The 20777-nt window shown below is 59.9% G+C and overlaps 2 protein-coding genes across 8 annotated transcripts; both read left to right on the top strand.

The window, feature by feature from the left end:
* The first annotated feature begins 354 nt into the window (after positions 1-354).
* On the top strand, positions 355-9942 carry TAS1R1 (taste 1 receptor member 1). Its single transcript, XM_060142834.1, is given in 9 exon segments — positions 355-1101; positions 3195-3500; positions 5516-6066; positions 6069-6271; positions 6730-6818; positions 6820-6937; positions 7441-7585; positions 8828-9376; positions 9379-9942. Coding segments are annotated over 9 exon segments (2532 nt in total). The 5' UTR covers positions 355-910; the 3' UTR covers positions 9759-9942.
* A 305-nt stretch (positions 9943-10247) lies between these two features.
* On the top strand, positions 10248-17718 carry ZBTB48 (zinc finger and BTB domain containing 48). 7 transcript variants are annotated; one of them, XM_060141584.1, is made up of 11 exons: positions 10248-10336; positions 10929-11625; positions 12111-12352; positions 14454-14565; positions 15187-15279; positions 15624-15710; positions 15902-16056; positions 16536-16672; positions 16743-16907; positions 17158-17246; positions 17346-17718. In XM_060141584.1, exons 2-11 carry the CDS (start codon positions 10936-10938, stop codon positions 17640-17642), a joined length of 2067 nt encoding a protein of 688 aa, XP_059997567.1. In that variant the 5' UTR covers positions 10248-10336; positions 10929-10935; the 3' UTR covers positions 17643-17718. The 7 variants fall into 7 exon arrangements, with proteins under 7 accessions (XP_059997567.1, XP_059997566.1, XP_059997565.1 ...); XM_060141583.1 differs by having other exon boundaries at positions 14451-14565; XM_060141582.1 differs by having other exon boundaries at positions 16743-17246; positions 17346-17566.
* Positions 17719-20777: the final 3059 nt, after the last annotated feature.

Here is a 20777-nt window from a genome sequence, read left to right as displayed (position 1 = left end):
GACCTGGGAGTCGCTGGCGTCCTCTGCCGGCGGCCTCGGCAGCGCCCCCGGGCCTCACCCGGCCCCTTGGAGGCTCTGGCCCTCTCGCGGTGCGGGGGGGGGGGGGGGGGAGCGGATCTGGGGGCCGCCTGGGGCGACATCCGGGCCGGGTGTCCCAACGAAGGCTCCATTTACATTATGCAAAAGCCCCACCCCGGCTGCCTGGAGAGGGAAAGTCAGATACCCTGAGTCCAAGGCCACCTCTCCGGAAATCCACCTAGGATTTTTTTTTTCCTGCAGAGAAAGCTCCAGGATTGACGTTTTAAACAAAACCAGTCTATCTGCATGCATTTGTCTTTGAGCTGAAGGGAGCAACCCTGTTTATAACAAGGCGAAACCGGGATGATTTACTCAGAATTTCAATTTCAGGATACTGAGGACTGGGGTGGGTGTGTGGAGTTGCAAGTTTAACTCAAAGCCTTGTCTCACTGGGTCAACTGAGGCCCAGGTAAAAGGTTTTAAAATTCTCAGCTCCCAGAGAGCAACCTTCCACACCCTGTTCCTCAAGGCCCCCAGAGAAGATGTGTTCCAGCCTTCCTCTGCCCGCCCCCAAATACCAGGGCTCTCTTTCTGAGCCAGGTGAAGCCACAGGCAGCAGTGTAAGGACAGAACCCACAACCGTCCAGAAGAAGGGCCAGTGGGTGCCACCTGGTTTGCACCTGTGCCTTTACCCTGCCCGGTTCCTGAGGAGGACTGCAGCCCCAGACGCTGGAGGCAAACAGCCCGCTTCCTATAACTGGGTTCCAGTCCCACCCCGTTCAAAGGCATAAAACTGGGAAGCATGGGCAGCTGCCGACCATTCTAGTTAAACGGCCCGGCCTGGTCCCAGGGCGCGGCGCGGCCATGCCAGGTGCAGGGAGGTCTGGCCAGCATGTTACTCTGGGGGGCGCGCTTCATCGGCCTGCAGCTTTTCCTCTCCTGCTGCTGGGCTTTCAGCTGCCACGGCACCGCGTCCTCCTCTGACTTCAGCCTCCCTGGGAATTACCTGCTTGCGGGCCAGTTTCCTCTCCACGGTGACCATCTAGGGGTGAGATGCAGACCCACAGTGACCTTCTGTGACAGGTGAGTGAGGGGTCAGCAGAACTGTCACCTAGGGGGGCCCCATGCCTAGGGGCCCTCTGCCAGCCCCCCTCAGCAAGACCCTGCCAGTTCTGCCTCTGGGGTGACCGTCTGAGCTGCCTCCAGTCCCTACCCAACCTGCAGGCGCCACCTTCAAGTGCTAGCTAGCCCCTTCCCTGGCACCTTGTAATACAGTTTCCACTTTGTAATATGTCCTTTTGCCCTGGCTGTTAGAGTCCTTTGTCTTTTAATTCCATGCCAGTTGTTTCCTGGCTTTGTGATGTAACTAGATGGCAAGGATTAAGCAAGCATGGCCTTTCCCCTCCTCCGTCTCCTCCCCCACCCCATTCCTCCGCAAGTTCACACTCCTTAGTCTCCCAGATGGCAAGTACAGTCCTCCAGGGGAGGCTTCCCCCCATGTGGGAACACATAGCAGTAGATGCTTCAGGAGCGTAGCAAAGATAAATTCGGTTGGTGTCTTCATGAAGTCAACAGTCTAGGTAGAAAAAACAATGGCTTTTCTTAAAAAGAAGATAGTTTCTTGCCATCCATACAAGTGTTAGATTTGGGCAGCTTGAAGGTATCATGGCTCAGCAGTAGGATGCCCGAAACATGAAGCACACCTGACAGCCAGCCCAGGAGGAAGGTTCTGGAAAGCCTGGCGCAGGAGGACTAGCCCAAAGAGCTACAGGTGGGAGCCTGGGAAGAAAAGACTTGAGGAGGAGACATATGAAAACCGGCTTCAGGTAACTGAAGGGCTGTCACGGGCAGGAGGTACTGCGTTTCCTTCCAGTGACTCAAGGACAGAAGTGATAGGAACGATGGGAGAGCCTAGGAACGATGGGAGAGCCTAGGAACGATGGGAGAGCCTAGGAACGATGGGAGAGCCTAGGAACGATGGGAGAGCCTAGGAACGATGGGAGAGCCTAGGAACGATGGGAGAGCCTAGGAACGATGGGAGAGCCTAGCAACAAGCCGAGAGGCTGGGAAATGGAACAGGCTGGCACGCTCTCCAAGGAGGGCTGAGTCATGTCCCCAGTGCGCCCTTGTCGGTGTTTCCCAGAGAGGCCATGAGGAGCACAGGCCCTCATCACAGGCATGAGTGTCCCAGTGAAAAGTACTAGTTAAGCAAAGTTAAGCATGGACCGTGGTTAATTCCATGTGTCAACTTGGCTAGGGCCTGGTGCCCAGTTGTTTGGTTAAACACCAGTCTAGATGTTGCTGTGAAGGTATTTTTAGACGTGGTTAATATTTGTCTATTTTTAAGATTTTTTTGATGTGGACCATTTTTAAGGTCTTTACTGAATTTTTTACAATATTGCTTCTGTTTTACGTTTTGGTTTTTCTGGCCGTGAGGCATGTGGCATATTAGCTCCCAGCCAGGGATTGAACCCACACCCACTGCACTGGAAGGTGAAGTCTTAACCACTGGACCACCAGAGAATTCCCATAGATGTGGTTAACGTTTAAATCAATAGACTGAGTAAAGCAGATTGCCCTCCATCATGTAGGTGGGCCTCATCCAAACAGTTGAAGACCTTAAGAGAAAAGATGGAGGTCCCTGGAAAAAGAAAGAACTCCACCTTCAGCCTCGGCCTCGACTGCAAAATAAAGTCTCGTGGGAATTTCTAGCCTGCCCTGCCAATCCCAGACTAGCCAGCCCCCATAATCCCATGAGCTAACTCCTTAAAATAAACCTCTCGTTTGCTCTCTCTCTCACTCTGTCTCCCTCTCCGTCTCTCTCTCTCTGTGTATATATGTATGTGTCTCATCTTGGTTCTGTGTCTCTGGAGAACCCTGACTAATATAGCAGGTTTCTCTCCTACAGGACTTGGGAGCCTTTCAGTGCTAACATGCTTGTTTGGGGGGAGGTGGGCATGGTATGTGTATTTCTCCAATTTGCCCCCTACCTCTCCGAAGCCCTGTCAACAGAACCATGTGTGCCACAGGGTCCACACTGAGGTCATGGTTATAGGGGGCTGAACAGATGACCTCAGAGGTTCTTTTCTACCCCCCAAGCCTGGGGTTCCAGGAGACCAGAGGGTCTCAGCAGGGCCTTTTGCCCTTTTCAGCTCTCAGCCTGGCTTTCCCTACAGGCCTAGCACCTTCAGTGGCCACGGCTACCACCTCTTCCAGGCCATGCAGTTTGGCATCGAGGAGATAAACAACTCCACCGCCCTGCTGCCCAACGTCACCCTGGGGTACAAGCCGTACGACGGGTGCTCGGAGTCAGCCAACGTGTTTGCCACGCTGAGCCCGCCAGGGACGCGCTACGTGGAGAGCCAAGGAGACCCTGCCCACTACTCCCCTGCGATTGTGGCGGTGATTGGGCCCGACGCCAGCATCTATGTTGCCACCACTGCAGCCCTGCTGAGCCCCTTCCTGATGCCCCTGATAAGCTGGCGCCCTGGCAGTTCGCTCATCTCCCCTCCTGCCAAGTCCAGTGTGGGCTGGGGTGGGTGGGCAGGAGCTGCCATGCCTGAGGCCAGCCTGGACTCCTGGACCTCCTGGGTGGTCACTGCTCGTTAGTCACCTGCCTGGCATTCCTTCCTGTCCAAGCGCCGCTTCCAGGTCTCCCTGCCTCAGTGCTCACTGGAAAATCCATTCTCCTCGGAAACTTCTGCCCTTCTTTCTCCTCCCGCTGTCCTATCACCTTTGTGCAGAACTGAACACCCTTTGTTTCCCAGCCCCCCAGACTCAGGCTCAGAGGTGTGGCATCTGTCCCTGTGCAGGCCAGCCCCGTCCTTCCCCTACTCTGCTCATCGACCTCTCCCTGGGCCTCCTCCCCCACCCACATGCTTGCCCGTCTGTCTGTCCTCCTCTTCCCTCCAGGTGCTTCTCCTCTCAGACCTGGCTGACCCTGCCCTGCTTCCATGCAGGCTTCTCCGGAAGAGTCCTCTGTTCCTCTTTGCTTCTCCCTCTTTGCCTTGACTCCTCCCTCCGCTGCCCTGGACTCTGCCCTTCTAGCCGGCGCTGGAAGGTGCAGCTGGGTAGGGACTGGACGTGGCTCAGGTGGCGAGGACGTCTTGCTCAGGTGGGCTGGTGCAGGGCCCAGTAGGTGGCCTTTAATCCATTTGATCTTTTTTTTTTTTTTGGCCCCATGCTGCTCAGCATGCGGGATCTTAGCTCCCCGACCAGGGATCGAACCCATGCCCCCTGCATTGAGAGCTTCTAGTCTTAACCACTGGACAGCCCTCCATTTGACCATTTTGACCCTTTCCCTCAGCATTTATGACCCTTTCACTTGGGGCACTTCTTTTTTGGTCTCCTTTAGAGAATTCTGCCCCCACGACCGGCCCCCATCTCCTCTGAGAAGGCGGTGACTCCCTAGGGCAGACCCGTCCCCTTCCCAGGCAGGCCGAGGATGGGGCTGAAATTCCTGTCTCCACCTTCCTTCTGACCCCTGAGCACCAGCCTGATTTCCAGACGCTCGCCCAGCGCCCAGCGTCTCCACTTCATGGACCCAGCAGGCCCCCAGATGAACTTCCCTCCCCACGTAACACAAGCGTCTTGTCTTCCTGCATCCCCTGCCTGGCCCGTGTGGCAGAGTGTCTGTCTCTAGGGAAGCCAGAAACCCTGCAGTCCCACCTTCACTCCCTTCCCTGCCCCTACATTTAGCTCATCTCCACGGCCTCTGCCGGGGGTCGGTGGGGGAGGGGGCCCTCACCGCTGCCAGCTGTCCCTTCTTCTCTATGGCCACTGATGCAGCTTTAACTGACCGCCCTCCCCTCTCATCTAGATGATTCCATCAGGTCCTAGGAGTTCTCTGTGACTCTGGCCTTGAGCCTTTTTGTTGTTGTTGTTGGTTCCCTGACCAGGGATTGAACTTGCGCCCTTAGCAGTGAAAGCTTGGAGTTCTAACCACTGGATAGCCAGGGAATTCGCCTGGCCTTGAGCCTTTTTAAACACATTCCTCACTGATCAGAGATACACTCCTAAGACACAAGTCTGATGTCACTTCCCTGCCTAAACCCTGAGGCCTTGGGATAAAGCCCCAGCCCCGCAGCAGGGGGCTAAGGCTTCCCACCCTGACCAGACACACCTGCTCAGGCTCTCTTTCTTCCTGGATCTGACCTCCAGCCGAGTGGAAGTCCCTGAAGGGACACACACACACACACACACACACACACACACACACACACACACACACCATTTCACTCCCTGCATGCGGCTGTGGTCCCTTTGTCCACAGGACAGATTCCCATTCTTCTCCCAGAAGTCCCCCTGGGGACCTGCTCCCTACCTGACTTGTAACCTGTTAGCCTCGTGTGTCAAGTGGTGCTCTGCTTGAGACCCTGGGCCAGGACCTTGTCTCCATCCTCCCCGTGTCCCCGCGCCCAGCACAGGGCTGGCACTGGGGGGGCCCTCATTCGAAGCTGATGCCACAGAACTTGCTGAACTGAACCCCACAGGTCAGCTCTGATGCCAGCAGCGTGATGCTCAGCGTGAAGCGGCTCTGCCCCTCTTTTCTGCGCACCATCCCAAGTGATGAGCGCCAGGTGGAGATCTTGATGCTGCCGTCGCGGAGGTTCGGGTGGGTCTGGATCTCCATGGTGGGCAGCGAAGGTGACTACGGGCAGCTAGGGGTGCAGGCGCTGGAGGACCAGGCCACCCAGCAGGGCATCTGCGTTGCCTTCAAGGACACTGTGCCTTTCTCTACCCAGCCGGGCGATGAGAGGATGCAGAGCGTGATACGCTGCCTGGCCCAAGCGAGGACCGCGGGTGTGGTTGTTTTCTCCGGCAGGCAGCTTGCCAGGGTGTTCTTTGAGTCCGTGGTGCTGGCCAAGCTGACTGCCGAGGTGTGGATCGCCTCAGAAGACTGGGCCATCTCCAGACACATCAGCAACGTGCCTGGGACCTGGGGCGTCGGCACAGTGCTGGGTGTGGCCATCCCACAGAGGCGTGTCCCTGGCCTGAAGCAGTTTGAACAGCCCTGTGTCTGGGCAGACAAAGGAGCCCTTGGGCCTTGCCTCGGGGTTCCTGGTGCAGCAGCAACCAGCTCTGTGGAGAGTGCTGGGCTTTCACGGCACAGAAGATGCCCACACTTGGAGCGTTCTCCATGAGCTCCGCCTACAACACGTACCAGGCTGTCTAGGCCGTGGCTCACAGCCTCCACCAGCTCCTGGGCTGCGCCTCTGGAGTCTGTTCCAGAGGCTGGCTCTGCCCCTGGCAGGTAAGGCACTTGACCTGCCAGGGGCACCCTGTATCAGGGTGCTTTCCTGAGGCAAGTAGAGCGGTTCCTCTTCGGCTACCCTAAATGCAAGGGGTCGGGGACAAAGGCCCCCGACTGGAGGCTGATTCCTTCTCTGAGGCTCGTGTTAGCCTTCTGTTCTCTGAACTGTGGCTCCTCCCACCCACCATGCCTCAGACCCAGGGCTTGAAACCTCTGCAAAGGGCTCCTTTGTTAGAGACTTCCTCTCACTCAGGAGGCTGGATAGGAGGGTGAAGGGGCCTCCTAGGAGGGGAGAGAGCCTGAGCAAGGGACCAGAACTTCCAGATGGGCTGAAACCACCCAGATGGAAGCTCAGCAAGGCCCCAGGCACTTGCTTCCTGGGCCGTCTGGGTCCCAGTGGGTCCTGGAGGAGCAGCCTGTGCCAGCTATGGCAGCGCCGTTATCCCTGTTTGTTTCAGCTTCTGGAGCAGATCCTCAAGGGGAATTTCCTTTTACACAAGGACATTGTGACATTTAAGGACAATGGCGACCCCCCCAGCAGTTATAATTGCCTGGGACTGGAGTGGCCCCAACTGGACCTTCAGGGTCGTCGGCTCCTCCATTTGGTCTCCAGTTTGGCTAGACATAAATACGATCAAAATCCGGTGGCATGGAAAGGACAACTGGGTAATGGGGACATGGCCACTCACCAGGTGATTGCCTGACAGGCAGCCTGGAGCACAGGGACAATGTTGACACAGAGCAGGAGAGGGGATCCCAGGTATCAGGCCACTATGACTCTCCCCAGCCCTGCCAGGGAAGCTCCACAGGCTCACGGACAGACGCCCGGTCGTCACTGGTTCACACAACCAGGGGCTCTGCCCTGGGAGTAATCCGCGAAGGTGGATGCCCAGAGATCCAGTTTTCCATCCTAAGAACGAGTGTCCCTTGAGCTGGGCCCCTCCGCATGGTTGCAGAACACCTGTGGCTTCTTTTTTTTCGCGGTACGCGGGCCTCTCACTGTTGTGGCCTCTCCCGTTGCGGAGCACAGGCTCCGGACGCGCAGGCTCAGCGGCCATGGCTCACGGGCCCAGCCGCTCCGTGGCATGTGGGATCCTCCTGGTCCGGGGCACGAACCCGCATCCCCTGCATCGGCAGGCGGACTCTCAACCACTGTGCCACCAGGGAAGCCCCTAGCCTGTGGCTTCTTGCCGGTGCCTCAGTCTGTGTGTTCCAGCGACTGTCCTGAAGGGGACCAGAGAGTGATCATGGGCTTCCACCACTGCTGCTTCGAGTGTGTGCTCTGTGAGTCCGGGACCTTCCTCAGCAAGAGAGGTGAGTGACCCAGTGATGAGTGGGCGAGCCACCCAGCACTCCTAGGGTCTGTAGAGCAGACGAAATGACCTCCCTTGGGTCACACATGTGCAGAACCAGGGCCCTGGTCACTTTGCTGCCAGTTAGGGACAGGTTGGGGGACACCTTCCATCAGATTGAATTCTGATCAAGCAGAAAGAAACAAGCAGTTGAAGGCCTCATATGTAGCTGAGTTTCCTTCTTTTCTTTCTTCCTTCCTTCCTTCTTTCCTTCCTTCCTTCCTTCCTTCCTTCCTTCCTTCCTTCCTTTCTTTCGTTTTTGGCTGCATTGGGTCTTAGTTGTGGCATGCCGGATCTTTTGTTGTGGCCCATGGGCTTCTCTCTAGTTGTGGCATGTGGGCTCAGTGGTTGCAGCATGTGAGCTTAGTTGCCCCGCAGCATGTGGGATCTTAGTTCCCAGGCCAGGGATCAAACCCGTGTTCCCTGCCTTGGAAGGCAGATTCTTAACCACTGGACCACCAGGGAAATCCCTCTAAATTCAACCTCTTTATCCAAACAGATGTGGCTATCATTCCCTTTGTGCCCTCCCATGTTATCTGTATGAAGTCCCTTCTGTTGTCTATGCCAGTGACAGCTGACACCTTGAAGAGCTTGGCCTGAATGCAGATACTAGCATGTCTGCAGCAGGACAAAAAGCATACTCTACCCAGTGATGCAAGGTCAAGACCAGAGAGCAAACAGAGGTAGCTAAGGGCTCAGCCCAGAGCTGGACTCCAGGGGCCACACGCCTTCCTTTTACTGTCTCTGCGGGCGTGGGAATGTATCTCTTCTTTCCAACTCAGAGAAACCACAGAGTGGCAGCTCAGGCAGGTGGATTTGGCTAGTGGCAGTGCTGGGGAGAGACGAAAAGACCCTTCCTTTGGGGCTGGCTGCTCACATTGGATCATAGCCTCAGGGTTATGTGGGTTAAGGCCCTCTCTACGACCTCTTGGTTTGCAAACCCCTTCTGGGTTTCGTGGGATCATGAGCCACACAGAACCGATCCAGGTGTCTCCACAATCTGTAATTAACACAGGCATGTTGAGGAAACACTTGGCCTGGGGGCCCTCACCCAGGGCTACCCCCATCTTGTTGTGCCTGGCAGAGCCCAGCTGCTGTGCTACAGCCCTCCCAGAACCTTGGGGGCTTGCATGGCCTCTCTTCCCTTCCCCATTCCTGCTATGCTCACCCGGCTCTCAGGAACCCTCTCTGCCTTCCCTTCCAGACCCCTACAGCTGCCAACCTTGTGGGAAAGAAGAGTGGGCACCTGAGAGAAGCCAGACCTGCTTCCCATGCACCGTGGTGTTTCTGACTTGGCATAAGCCCATCTCTTGGGTGCTCCTGGCAGCTAATACGCTGCTGCTGCTGCTCGTGGCTGGGACTGCAGGCCTGTTTGCCTGGCACCTAGACACGCCTGTGGTGAGGTCGGCTGGAGGCCGGCTGTGCTTCCTCATGCTGGGCTCCCTGGCGGGGGGCAGCTGCGGCCACTATGGCTTCTTTGGGGAGCCCACTCTGCCCACATGCCTGCTGCGCGAAGGCCTCTTTGCCCTTGGTTTTGCCATCTTCCTGTGCTGCCTGACGATCCGCTCCTTCCAACTTGTGTTCATCTTCAAGTTTTCTGCCAAGGTACCCACCTTCTTCCGTGCGTGGGTCCAAAACCACAGTGCTGGCCCGTTGGTGGTGATCAGCTCAACAACCCAGCTGCTTATCTGTCTAACGTGGCTTGCGGTGTGGACCCCACTGCCCCCCAGGGAATACCAGCCCTTCCCTCAGCTGCGGTGCTAGACTGCACAGAGGCTAACCCACCGGGCTTCATGCTGGCTTTCGCCTACAATGGCCTCCTCTAGGTCAGCGCCTCTGCCTGCAGCTACCTGGGCAAGGACCTGCCAGAGAACTACAGCGAGGTCAAATGTGTCACCTTCAGCCTGCTCCTCGACTTCATGTCCTGGATCGCCTTCTTCACCATGGCCAGTGTCTACCAGGGCAAGCACCTGCCCACGGTCCACGTGCTGGCCAAGCCGAGCAGCCTGAGTGGCGGCTTCAGCGGTTATCTCCTCCCCAAGTGCTATGTGATCCTGTGCCGCCCAGATCTCAACAGCACCGAGCACTTCCAGGCCTCCACCCAGGACTACACCAGGCGCTGTGGCTCCACCTGACCAGTGGATCAAGCCGGCAGGGTCAAGCCGGGGCAGGGTGGACTGGAAGGCTACACTGCTCTCAGGGTTGAAGGTGGAATGGGGCGCCCAGGACCTGGGGTGTCCGGGAGGCCTCTGGGCTCCTCAGCCTTGGCTTGGGAAGTGTAAGCCCACGGGAGAGCTCAGTCCGGGCTGCGCTGGCTGCCAATAAAGAGGTGAAAGGTGCGTCTTGGCTGTGCTTCCTTTCTAGGGCGAGGGTAGGGCGCTGTCTCTTCAAGCCTGAGGGCGCTGCGCGGCCGGGCTAACCGCAGCCGGAACCTCGGGACTCCGAGCGGGGAGTAGACTCAACGTGCAGCTTGGCGTTGCTAGGCAACCCCAGGAGGCGGGCCCAGCGCCGAGGGAACGGAGCTGGCCCCGCCTTTCCCTGCACCCCATTGGCTGTTATCTACGTGGTACCGCCTCCGGGGGCCGGAGGTAAAGGCTAGCGCCTCCGAGGCATCCAGCCCCGACCGGCGCGCTCTGACGTCACGTCCGGCGGCGGTGGCGGCGGCGTCGTCGTCTCTGAACGGACGGCCCGGCACTTAACGCCGGGGCAGTTGGTCAGTTGGGCTATTAGGGCGACCTGGCTTGGGGCCGGAGGGGTTGGCTTAGGGAGGACCGGCCCGGGTGAGGAGGTCGGGAGGAACGGGTCGAGGGAGGGGCGCTGTGGGCCGCGGTGACTGTTGACGGAGTGTGACCGCGGCCGCCTTCCGCCCGGCCGTTCCGGACGTGTGGGCGCGGCGTGGGCCCCGTTCACCTGTCTGCCGCCGCCACCCTCCCCTGCGTCGGGCCCTCTCGCTGTGCCAGGCTGATGAGTTCGCGCTGGTCCCCCGCCTCTTTTCTCAAACTTTTGATTTCCTCCCACCAGCACCCTTCCCGACTCTGTCCCCACCTAGTCCGCCTGCGCCTTCGCCACCACACTCTCTGGCCACCCCCGATATGTGCTGCTTACTTGGCCCCGGCCCCCAGGGAGGCTTTCAGTCCGTTCCTGTGTCAGCTTACACCTTCTAACCTTGATCTAAGCCCTGGTTATAATAAATGTGACTGAATAGAGTGTGCCTCCGCTTACCCTCTTCTCAGATCCAGGGGCTTTCTCTTGCTACCCCTCGGTTGGCCTGGGCAGGGGGTCACTGTTGCCTTTCTCCCTTTCAGACGGACCATGGACGGCTCCTTCGTCCAGCACAGTGTAAGGGTTCTGCAGGAGCTCAACAAGCAGCGGGAGCGGGGCCAGTACTGCGACGCCACCCTGGACGTGGGGGGTCTGGTGTTCAAGGCGCACTGGAGTGTCCTCGCCTGCTGCAGCCGCTTCTTCCAGAGCCTCTACGGGGATGGCTCAGGGCGCAGTGTCGTCCTCCCGGCCGGCTTCGCCGAGATCTTTGGCCTCCTGCTGGACTTCTTCTACACTGGCCACCTCGCCCTCACCTCGGGGAACCGGGATCAGGTGCTCCTGGCGGCCAGGGAGTTGCGGGTGCCGGAGGCTGTAGAGCTGTGCCAGAGCTTCAAGCCCACAGCCTCGGTGGGACAGGCACCAAGTGGCCGGAGCGGGCTGGGGAAACCCGCCCCTCGGGATGCGAGCAGCCACCTCGAGGAGCCAGCAAGCTGGGAGGAAGAGGAAGTTCCGAGGACGCTGGGCCAAACCCCCGGGGATCAGGAGCTCAGCGGCAGTCCCAGCCTCCAGAGGCCCCAGCTTGGTCTCCCTCCTCAGAGTGAGAACCCCTCCTTCCTCCGTGGGAAACTCAAGCAGGCTCTGAAGCTTAGTCCCCCTGAGAACAAGGAGCCTGAGGATTGCAGAGTGCCCCCAAGGCCCTTTGAGGCTGAAGGTGTCCAGCTGCAGGGCGGGAGTAACGAGGTACTGTGCCCAGGATGCTGGAGCAGGGGAGGCAGGAGTGGGGAGGAGAGACTGACGCTTTTCCGGGATAATCTGGACCCTAAGGTAGAATCTGTTTTGTGGGTTTAGAACAGATTTCCTCCAGATGTAGGAAGCCAGCTCCACCCTGCCTCCTCAGGCTGACCTTTCTGCAAGTCGTGTTCGTGGCTGCCAGCTTCTTGGGGTCGAGTGGGCGGCGTCAGGTGTCTCCCAGGGTAGTGAAATCCAGGCAGACTTCCACGTTACCCACAAATAGAGCTCCTGCTCTCCAAACCCGAGATTCGGATGCTGCCTGCCCTGGGACCCTGAAGGGAAGAGTCACTGGTGAAGGGACCTGTCTGGGGATGTGCCTGGGTTGGGACTTGGGATGGAACTGGATGGAGCTGGCTGCCCCGTAGATCCGTCCCCAGCACCCCTGCCGATTAATTTGGTGACCTCGCTCCCTCCTGCTGCCTCTTCTGCTCTAGTGGGAAGTGGTGGTTCAAGTTGAGGATGATGGGGATGGCGATTATGTTTCTGAGACTGAGACTGTGCCGACCAGGAGGAAATCAAACGTAATCAGAAAGCCCTGTGCTGCCGAGCCAGCCCTGAGTGCAGGTTCCCGGGCAGCCGAGCCTGCTGAGAACAGAAAAGGTACAGCGGTGCCGGTTGAATGCCCCACATGTCATAAAAAGTTCCTCAGCAAATATTATCTAAAAGTTCACAACAGGTAAACGTTCTGTTTTTCTATTTTCTTTTCCCATCTGCTGTTCCCGTGTTGGGGGAGGGGGCCTGCATCCCCACTTCTGGGCCGCGTAGGGGCCAGGGGCTCCACCTCAGGCCCACAGAGCGCCTGGCATTGGCGTCCTCTGGCCTTCGGGGAGTGAGCACCTGACCTTGGTTGGCTTCCTTCTTCCTCGCCCTCCTGAGAGCTCTCTGCTTGGAGTGGGTCTGTGGACACCGTAGCAACAGGTTCCACATGCTGTGAACATTGACCTCCAGCTGGCTTTTCCCAAGGGGGTGAGAGAAGCCTGTGGCCCCGTGCTGTGGCTGTGGCCTGACTGTAGGTGTTCCTAAAGCCTGGCAGTGTGGGCTTTGGGCCAAGATGTCGATCTTTAGGGTTGGTGCCACCCACATTTCTGGGGACAGGTTAGCTCTGAGGTGTCAGCAGAGCATGAGAGACCATTCGTCTAAAACTGCCGTGTCCCATAAGGTAATCAGATGCCACACGAAGCTATTTTAATTTAAAATCAAAGTAATTAAAATTAAGTAAGTTCATTTCCTCAGTCACACTAGCTGCATTTCAAGGGCTCAGTAGCCACCTGTGGTCCCGGCTGCCGAATCGACAGGACGGACGTAGAACATTTCCATCACCCCAGAGCATCCTCTTGGAAGGCGCTGCTCCAGGGGCCTTGCTCTCTGCGGGGCCTGCAGGGACGGCAGCTAGGTGACACGCCTTCCGGTCTTGCCCCTCCTTAGCCCAAGACATCACTTGGCGCGATTTCTTGCCAAGCCAGGCTGGGCCATACGTGTTTTCTCAGTATGACACTCTCAGGAGCCACTAGCGACCCAATGGAGTTGGAACTGGGGCTGAAGCCCATTTGCTGTCCCTGCTCTGGGGGCAGCTGCTGCCAGTGGAGCATTTGTGATGTGCGTCTGCCTGGACGCTCTCCCAGTGTAAGACTTGGGTACAGGCACCGACCCCATCCTTGCCTTGGGCTGCAGGCTGCTAGACCGGCCCTGAGAACTGGGAAGGGGTGATGGCCTCCTGAGGTCTTTGGGGCAGGGGACAAGGACAGTCAGTATCGCAGCAGAGGATGAGAGGAGTGTATGGCCTCCGGGCTCTGAAGTCAGGGTTCATTTAGCTCATTCAGTGAGCTGTCTGCCTGGTGGCTGGGCGCACCGGATACCTTAGTGGGCAGAACAAAGAGGCCTTGTGGAGCTTGCCTTCCAGCAGGGCGATGAGACCCTGAACTACCAGATAAGAGACTCTGCAGTGCGATGAAGGCCGTGGGAAAAAAGAAAAGGACAGCAGTGCCGGGGGGCGGGGAGTTCAGGGTGGGGTCAGGTTGCGATTGTAAAGAAAGGAGATAATCCAGCAGACTCGAAGTGAAGAAGTTTGCCTAACGGATGGCTGGAGAGAGTGCTCTGGGCCAGAGAGGGGCCAGAGCAGAGGCTCTGGGGTGGGAGGGGGCCAGCAGTGCCCTCACAGGCCCCCAGGCCTTTCTCAGGGTGAGATGCCCAACGTTAGAGGGTTCTGAGCAAAGAGGCGATGCGATCTGGTTGTACTTGAGGGCCCGTCTGGCTCCTGAAGTGGAAACCCCACGGGAGGTAGGCGTGGAGCACGGGATGGGTAGGAGGCCCAGGCAGCGGCCCAGGGATGGCGTGGCCGCTCTAGATGGTAGCATGGAGGCCAGGTGAGGTGGTCAGATTCTGGCTGTGGTTTTGAAGCCTGAGCCCATGGAAGCTCCAGGCAGACTGCGTGGTTTCTCCAGGGAGTCAGGGCCCCGGGATCATTTCTGTCTTCGGAGAGATGCTGGCAGCTGGGCCTCCCCATCGGCCTGTGGCTCTGGGGCAGCCCCTCCAGCATGGAGCTGTGCCGTGCCCTCCCTTGCAGAGTCTCCAGGAGGGAGGAGGGTTTCTGGGCTCACCCCTGCAGCTCCACCAGCTGTGTCTGGCCGAGCCTCGTGGAGAGCCTCAGGCGTCGGCCCAAGTCCAGTCTTCCTCTGCCGCGGAGCACAGCACTGTCAGCAGAGGTGCTGGAGGGGGCCTGGGTGAGGGAGGGCGGCAGGTGCGCTCAGCCCCGACACCCCCGTGGCTTCTCCCAGCAGGAAACACACTGGGGAGAAACCCTTCGAGTGTCCCAAATGCGGGAAATGTTACTTTCGGAAGGAGAACCTCCTGGAGCACGAAGCCCGGAACTGCATGAACCGCTCGGAACAGGTACTCGGGGGCCGGCCCGGGTCCTGGCGGGCAGGGCATGCTGGCCTCTGTCTCTCTGCCACCTGGGAGGGGCCCCCAGGGGACTGGCCTAGACGGGACTGTAAACTCAAGTGCTGCAGGGTCCTTGGATATCATCGGGTCCACTTCCTGGCACATGTGGCGGGGACACAGGTCCCAAGGGCGGGCGGCACAAGCCCAGGAGGGACTTTGTAGGAGGCATTTTGGGTTTGCCTGCCTGGGCCCCTGGGCTTTGGAGAAGGGGTATTTCGGTGGGGGATGGCTGCTGAGAAGGGCCACCTGGCCACCTCCCCCCACGCCCCTGGCTGGCCCATGTGACTCGGCGGCTAACCCCCACCTCTTCCTAGAGGCCTGTCACCTGCAGGCTGCGGCCCTGTCCGCGGCCTGGCCCCCAGCCTGGCGTGGTGGGCTTGCAGCGTTCTGCGAGGGTCAGCGTCAGGGCAAGCAGGTTACGTGTTGCCCTCTCCCACCCTAGCGCCCCCCCCGTCCCCCCCTCCACCCTGGGCAGACTCTTCCCAGCAGCGAGTGGAAGCCCCGGCCGAGGCTGTCGTCGAGGCAGAGGCCCCCGCTGACGACGGTCCCGCTTGCCCCTCACACTGCCAGGTCTTCACGTGCTCCGTGTGCCAGGAGACATTCCGCCGGAGGATGGAGCTGCGGGTGCACATGGTGTCCCACACGGGGGAGATGCCCTACAAGGTCAGGCTCGGCTTGTCCCCATGGCTGGGGGCCGAGGGGCGACCCCAGGGGCCCTCCCGCCTAGCCCTTTACCTGGGATGGTGTCGGGGGGCCTCCCCCTCACCAGTCGTCGAGGAGCCCTGCCCTCCCTCCCCGTGTCCCCGTGTCCGGTGCTCCTGCATCTTTGGGCAGGGCTGCCGTTTCTTTCCGCGGAGGGCAGCCTCAGCCTCGGCGTGGGCGTAGCACCAGAGGCCCTCCCCAGTGTGGCCTTCACGCCCGGTCGGGAGCATCTCGGGCTGTGCCCTGCCTTTGGGTTCCCAACCTGGCAGCCTGGGGGCCTCAGGCGACCGCGGCCTGTCTTCCAGTGCGCCTCCTGCTCGCAGCAGTTCATGCAGAAGAAGGACCTGCAGAGCCACATGATCAAGCTGCACGGAGCGCCCAAGCCCCACGCGGTGCGTGCCAGGCCGTCCTGAGGACCGGGGCCGCGCACTCCGATGCCGGGCACTAGCACGGTGAAGGCGGCCGTGGCCGCGTCCAGAGTGGGCGGGCAGTGCGGTTTCCGCCTTGAGGGGTCCAGGGGGTTCTGTGGGGCTCCCGGGCGGCCCTCCCTCCTGACCCTCGCCCTGCTCACCCTGTCCCTTAGTGTCCCACCTGTGCCAAGTGCTTCTTGTCCCGGACGGAACTGCAGCTGCACGAGGCTTTCAAGCACCGTGGGGAGAAGCTCTTTGTGTGTGAGGAGTGCGGCCACCGGGCGTCGAGCCGAAACGGCCTGCAGATGCACATCAAGGCCAAGCACAGGTGGCGTGGCCCGTCTTCCCCAGGGCCTGGCCCCGCTGCTGCCTCCAGGCCCGCGGGCCGCCTGGGAAGGCAGAGTCTGCTGCCGCTCCCCCAGAGTGCCCCCCACCCTGAGTCTGGTGCCTGCAGCCTTTCTGGGTGGGGACGCCTGCGGGATGAGCAAGCCTGCTGGGCCATGGAGGCTGCGGGGGAGGGGATTTCAGGCAAGACCAGGCTCCCCTACCCCCGCCCCGGGCAGCTTCTCAGTTTCCCTCAGTTTCCCGTGGCTCCTGGGATGGGGCTCGTGCTCCTCTCCCAGCCCTGCCCAAGCCCTTTCTCCACCAGGCAGCTCGCAGCAGCCCAGCCCATTCCCAAGGCTCAGGCCGGCTGGCTTCAGCCTTGCCTGTTTCCGTGGCTCGGGCCGGCCTGTGTTCCCAGCTGCGGTGGCGCCAAGGGGGCCGCTTCCCTCGGTGACGCCTCTGCCCGTGTCCCCACCCGGACAGGAACGAGAGGCCGTACGTCTGTGAGTTCTGCAGCCACGCTTTCACCCAGAAGGCCAACCTCAACATGCACCTGCGCACGCACACAGGCGAGAAGCCCTTCCAGTGCCACCTCTGCGGCAAGACCTTCCGCACCCAAGGTGAGGCAGGCCGTCCCCTCCCTGTCCTGGGGCTGAGGCCCGGTGGCTGAGCCCTCACCTTGTCCCGCAGCCAGCCTCGACAAGCACAACCGCACCCACACCGGCGAGAGGCCCTTCAGCTGTGAGTTCTGCGAGCAGCGCTTCACGGAGAAGGGGCCCCTGCTGAGGCACGTGGCCAGCCGCCACCAGGAGGGCCGGCCCCACTTCTGCCAGATCTGCGGCAAGACCTTCAAAGGTGCCTTGGCCCTGCCCCGGGTGAGCCCCGGGTTGGGGAGAGAGGGCCACAGGGGCTGTCACAGGCTCCTCCACTGTGGAAGCTTCTGGCCCGCAGGCAGGGGCGGAGGCTCCCCAGGGCCTTGGGCAGTAGTGACCTCAGGGTGGCGCCGGAGAGCCTGGCAGGGCCCAGAACCACCGCCGCAGGCTGTGTCTCCTCTCCGGGCCGGAGCCCTGCTCCCGCCCCGACACTGGGCCCTTCCCTCCTGCAGCCGTGGAGCAGCTGCGCGTGCACGTGAGGAGGCACAAGGGGGTCAGGAAGTTCGAGTGCACCGAATGCGGCTACAAGTTCACCCGGCAGGTAGGCCTGGGGCCAGCCTCCTCCTGCCCCCGCCCCCCCGGCCCCTGAGCCCCTCCCCCAGACGCCTCTGTGCCCAGCCTGAGCGCCGGTCCCCGCTAGGCCCACCTGCGGAGGCACATGGAGATCCACGACCGGGTGGAGAACTACAACCCACGGCAGCGCAAGCTCCGGAACCTGGTCATTGAGGACGAGAAGATGGTGGTGGTGGCGCTCCAGCCGCCCACCGAGCTGGAGGTGGGCTCGGCTGAGGTCATCGTGGAGTCGCTGGCCCAGGGTGGCCTGGCCTCCCAGCTCCCTGGCCAGAGACTGTGTGCGGAGGAGACCTTCTCGGGCCCGGGCGTCATGGAGCCCTCGCTCATCATCACGGCCGCCATCCCCGAGGACTGTGACACGTAATCCTCCCCGCCTCGCCGACACCCCCCGGCCCCCAGCCCACTTGGCCCCATCCCCCAATAAACCACATGGCTTTGGACTCGATTGTTCTGGCCCATCCAGCGGCCTGTTCCCCGGGAACCTGGGCTCCAGGGAGGTGCTGCTTTCCCACCGTGTCGTCTAGAAGAAACGGTGTCCTGCCTGACCCTCCGTGCACCCCAGAGCTCGGCCAGCAGCTTCCCCACATTGTTGGGAGACCCCAGCCAAATGAAACTTGCGCAGGTAGCTTTGGGGGACAAGCCTCTGGCCAAGGGCGCTCTCATCTTTCTCCGTCTGGCTTTTAGAACCGGGACCAGTGGCCAGGGCCCTGGCGGTGGTGGCTGGCCCAAGACAGGGGCCCCGTTACTCTGCAGCCAAGTGGATCTGGGGGCCTGAGGACAGTCAGGCTTGTGGCCAAGCGCGCTCTGGACGCTGGCTGGCGGCATGACCACGGACGGGACCTTCCCCTGGGGCAGAAGCTTGGTTTGCTTGTCCTGGAGGCTGGCTTGGCACATAGGCAGGGCCAGGCCTAGAACAGCAAGCGGCCCTGGTGGTACCCAGGTTCTGCAGCCTTGGGGAGAATAGCCTGTGGGCTCGGGAGGCCGCTGCCTGCATCCAGATTCCTTCCCAGCTCTTGTTTACAGCTGTGACCCGGGGCAAGTGACTAACTGCTTCACTTGCTTACTTTTTAATGGAATTAGTAACAGTGCTCGAGGATTAAATGAGAAAGCCTGCTGTTCCAGTCCACTGCCGGGTAACAGACGACCCCAGAGTCGCCCTCGGGGCCAGGGGGCAGATCTGCTCTCAAGATGGCTCACTTGTGTGCCTAGCAAGCTGGCACTGGCCGTGGGCCGGGGTGCCTCCCATGGGCTGCCTGGGCTCCCTCACAGCATGGTGGCTGGGTGCCAGGAGGAACGTCGCAGCAGGCTGAAGCTGCAAGGCCTTTCTGTGACCTGGCCCTGGAGGTCAACAGTGCCACCCCTGCCGCCTTGTATTGGTCCAGGTAGTCACCAAAACGTCCTTCCTTAGGTTCAAGGGGAGGAGTGTCAAAGAATCTGCACACGTTTACGGCTGCCCCCCGCCCCAGACAGTAAGTGCTTCTGCTTCTGCTCAGCGCTTGGCACGGGGTGAGCAGAGAATCAGGGGTGGTGACAGTTGTGACCCCAAGAGCTCGCGTCAGCCATCACTTAACGCCTCATCACTGGAGGATTCCAGAGGCGCCGGCACCACGCTATGCTAAATGCTTCCCAGGGTTTGAGGAGGAAAACTCCACTTTGGACCCAGAAGCCCTCCAACCATCTTTCCTTTTACTCCTTGCCCACTAGGGAGCTCAGACGTAAAGACAGTTAAGTATCCTAGTGTGGTAACTGCCAGCCAGGTCATGAGCCACCTCAGGTCTGGTAAGGCGACCGAGGTAAACCATGGCCTCCCGATGCCCCCTTCCCGGCACTGGCCGCTTCCTCGGGTTCTGTGGGCTCGCAGATGTGAGGAATGTTTTGCACTTCACGACCTCTTCCGGTAGGGACGCTGCTCTATTTTAAGGGTTCAGCCCCTCCTGCCAGGTCCAAGAGACGGGGATCTCATCACCTTTTAGCACCACACCTTCAGGAGGGGGGGGGGAGCAAGGTATTGGGCACAGTGCCCAGGGGTGGAGTCTGAGGAGGTTGAAGCAGCTTTTGGGCAGGTGAGCCATGGCCTCAGCCACCCACGTTTCTCCCACCTCCCACCTCTGGCCTCCTCTTTCCACTACCTCATGCCTTGTAATGACTGAGACAAGAGAGGGCCTCAAAGGGTTTGCCCCCAAAGCCATTTAGCGTGAGCCCTGGACGCTCTGAACCCCGCCCCTTTCCCCATTAGTTAAGGGACATCAAGGACGCCCCTCAATACTACTTTGCCTCCCTTGCCCCACGCGCTTGGCCTCAGCCCAAAGGTTCCAAGACCCGGCAGCAGCAGGATAGAGGCAATGACACCAAATATATAGGAAATGTTTTTATTTCAAAAAGTGTACTGAAGGCATCCTAAAACCTTAAAGAGGATCCTGGACATGTAAGCCTACCGAACGGACAAATAAATACACAAATCTGCCCCACGCTCTGGGGCTGGCACTGGATGTCGGACGCTGGAGGGAGACTGTCCTAGTCCAGAAGAGTCTCTGAGGTCATATAAATATAGAATACTTTATAGCAGTAGGTCAGCATTAAATACAAGTCACTGAACTTTCATAACTCGTCTCACAGGCTGAAAAAGTTGTGTACATCTGACGTGTAGAGACAGTCCCTCCCAGGCTGGCCCAGGCCGTCAGTGCACAGACCTGTGTGCGTGATGGGAACCCGTGCCTACAGGAGCGGGCAGGGCAGGGAAGGGAGGAGACGTTTCTCAAGGGTCATCCCCAATCCCGGACCCCCAGCAGGAGCCTGCTGTTGCCCAGGCTGCTGCGCCCCCTTCCCGTCTTTGGTCTTTTAACCCAAAGACTGGGTCTGGGGAGTGGGGACCTGGGTAGTTCTAGAGTGAACATCACTGGCCCCCTGCCCCCCCAAACCATCATCTGAGCAGCCGCCAGAGAGTGGGGTGGTCGGTCACACAGGGAAGTAGCAAAAATGCAGGAAAGACCAGACAAAGGCCCAGGCCCAGGCACCGGCCCTCAGTGCTGACCAGAAGTGCTGCGGCGGGTGACAAAGGCTGGTTTCTATGAGAACATGAGCGTCTGCAGCCCCCCGGTGCCAGCAAAAGCCTGCCCCCCACTGCCTGCCCTGCCTTCTGGGGCTGCCAGGGCCCTTTACAGAGCCAGCCCCAGGAAAGGCACCAGGAGGGAGTCTCCCGTGAGATCGAGCTCCCCCCACCCCTGCCCATGACCTGCCACAGAAGTTGTCACCACATCTCTCTGCGTGGCCTGTCACACCCACTGGGCAGGGCACAGTCTGACACCGAGCTTGGTGACTGGCATGTAATCGGGGCTCCATCAGTCCCGTGCAGCCCTGCCTTGTCGTCCCCCTACCACGGACAGGAGACAAGCCATCACGCCTGGGCAGCAACTGGCTGTGGGGAACCCGAGTCGGCCACCCCATGGAGCCTGGCGCCTCTGGATGGGCTCAGCTCGCCAGGCAGGCACCTGGGCTAGAA

The sequence above is a fragment of the Lagenorhynchus albirostris genome, chromosome 2 (assembly GCF_949774975.1).
Source record: "Lagenorhynchus albirostris chromosome 2, mLagAlb1.1, whole genome shotgun sequence".
Lineage (NCBI taxonomy): Eukaryota > Metazoa > Chordata > Mammalia > Artiodactyla > Delphinidae > Lagenorhynchus > Lagenorhynchus albirostris.
The sequence above is the reverse complement of the archived record's forward strand: the minus strand, read 5'-3'. Positions and strand labels throughout refer to the sequence as shown.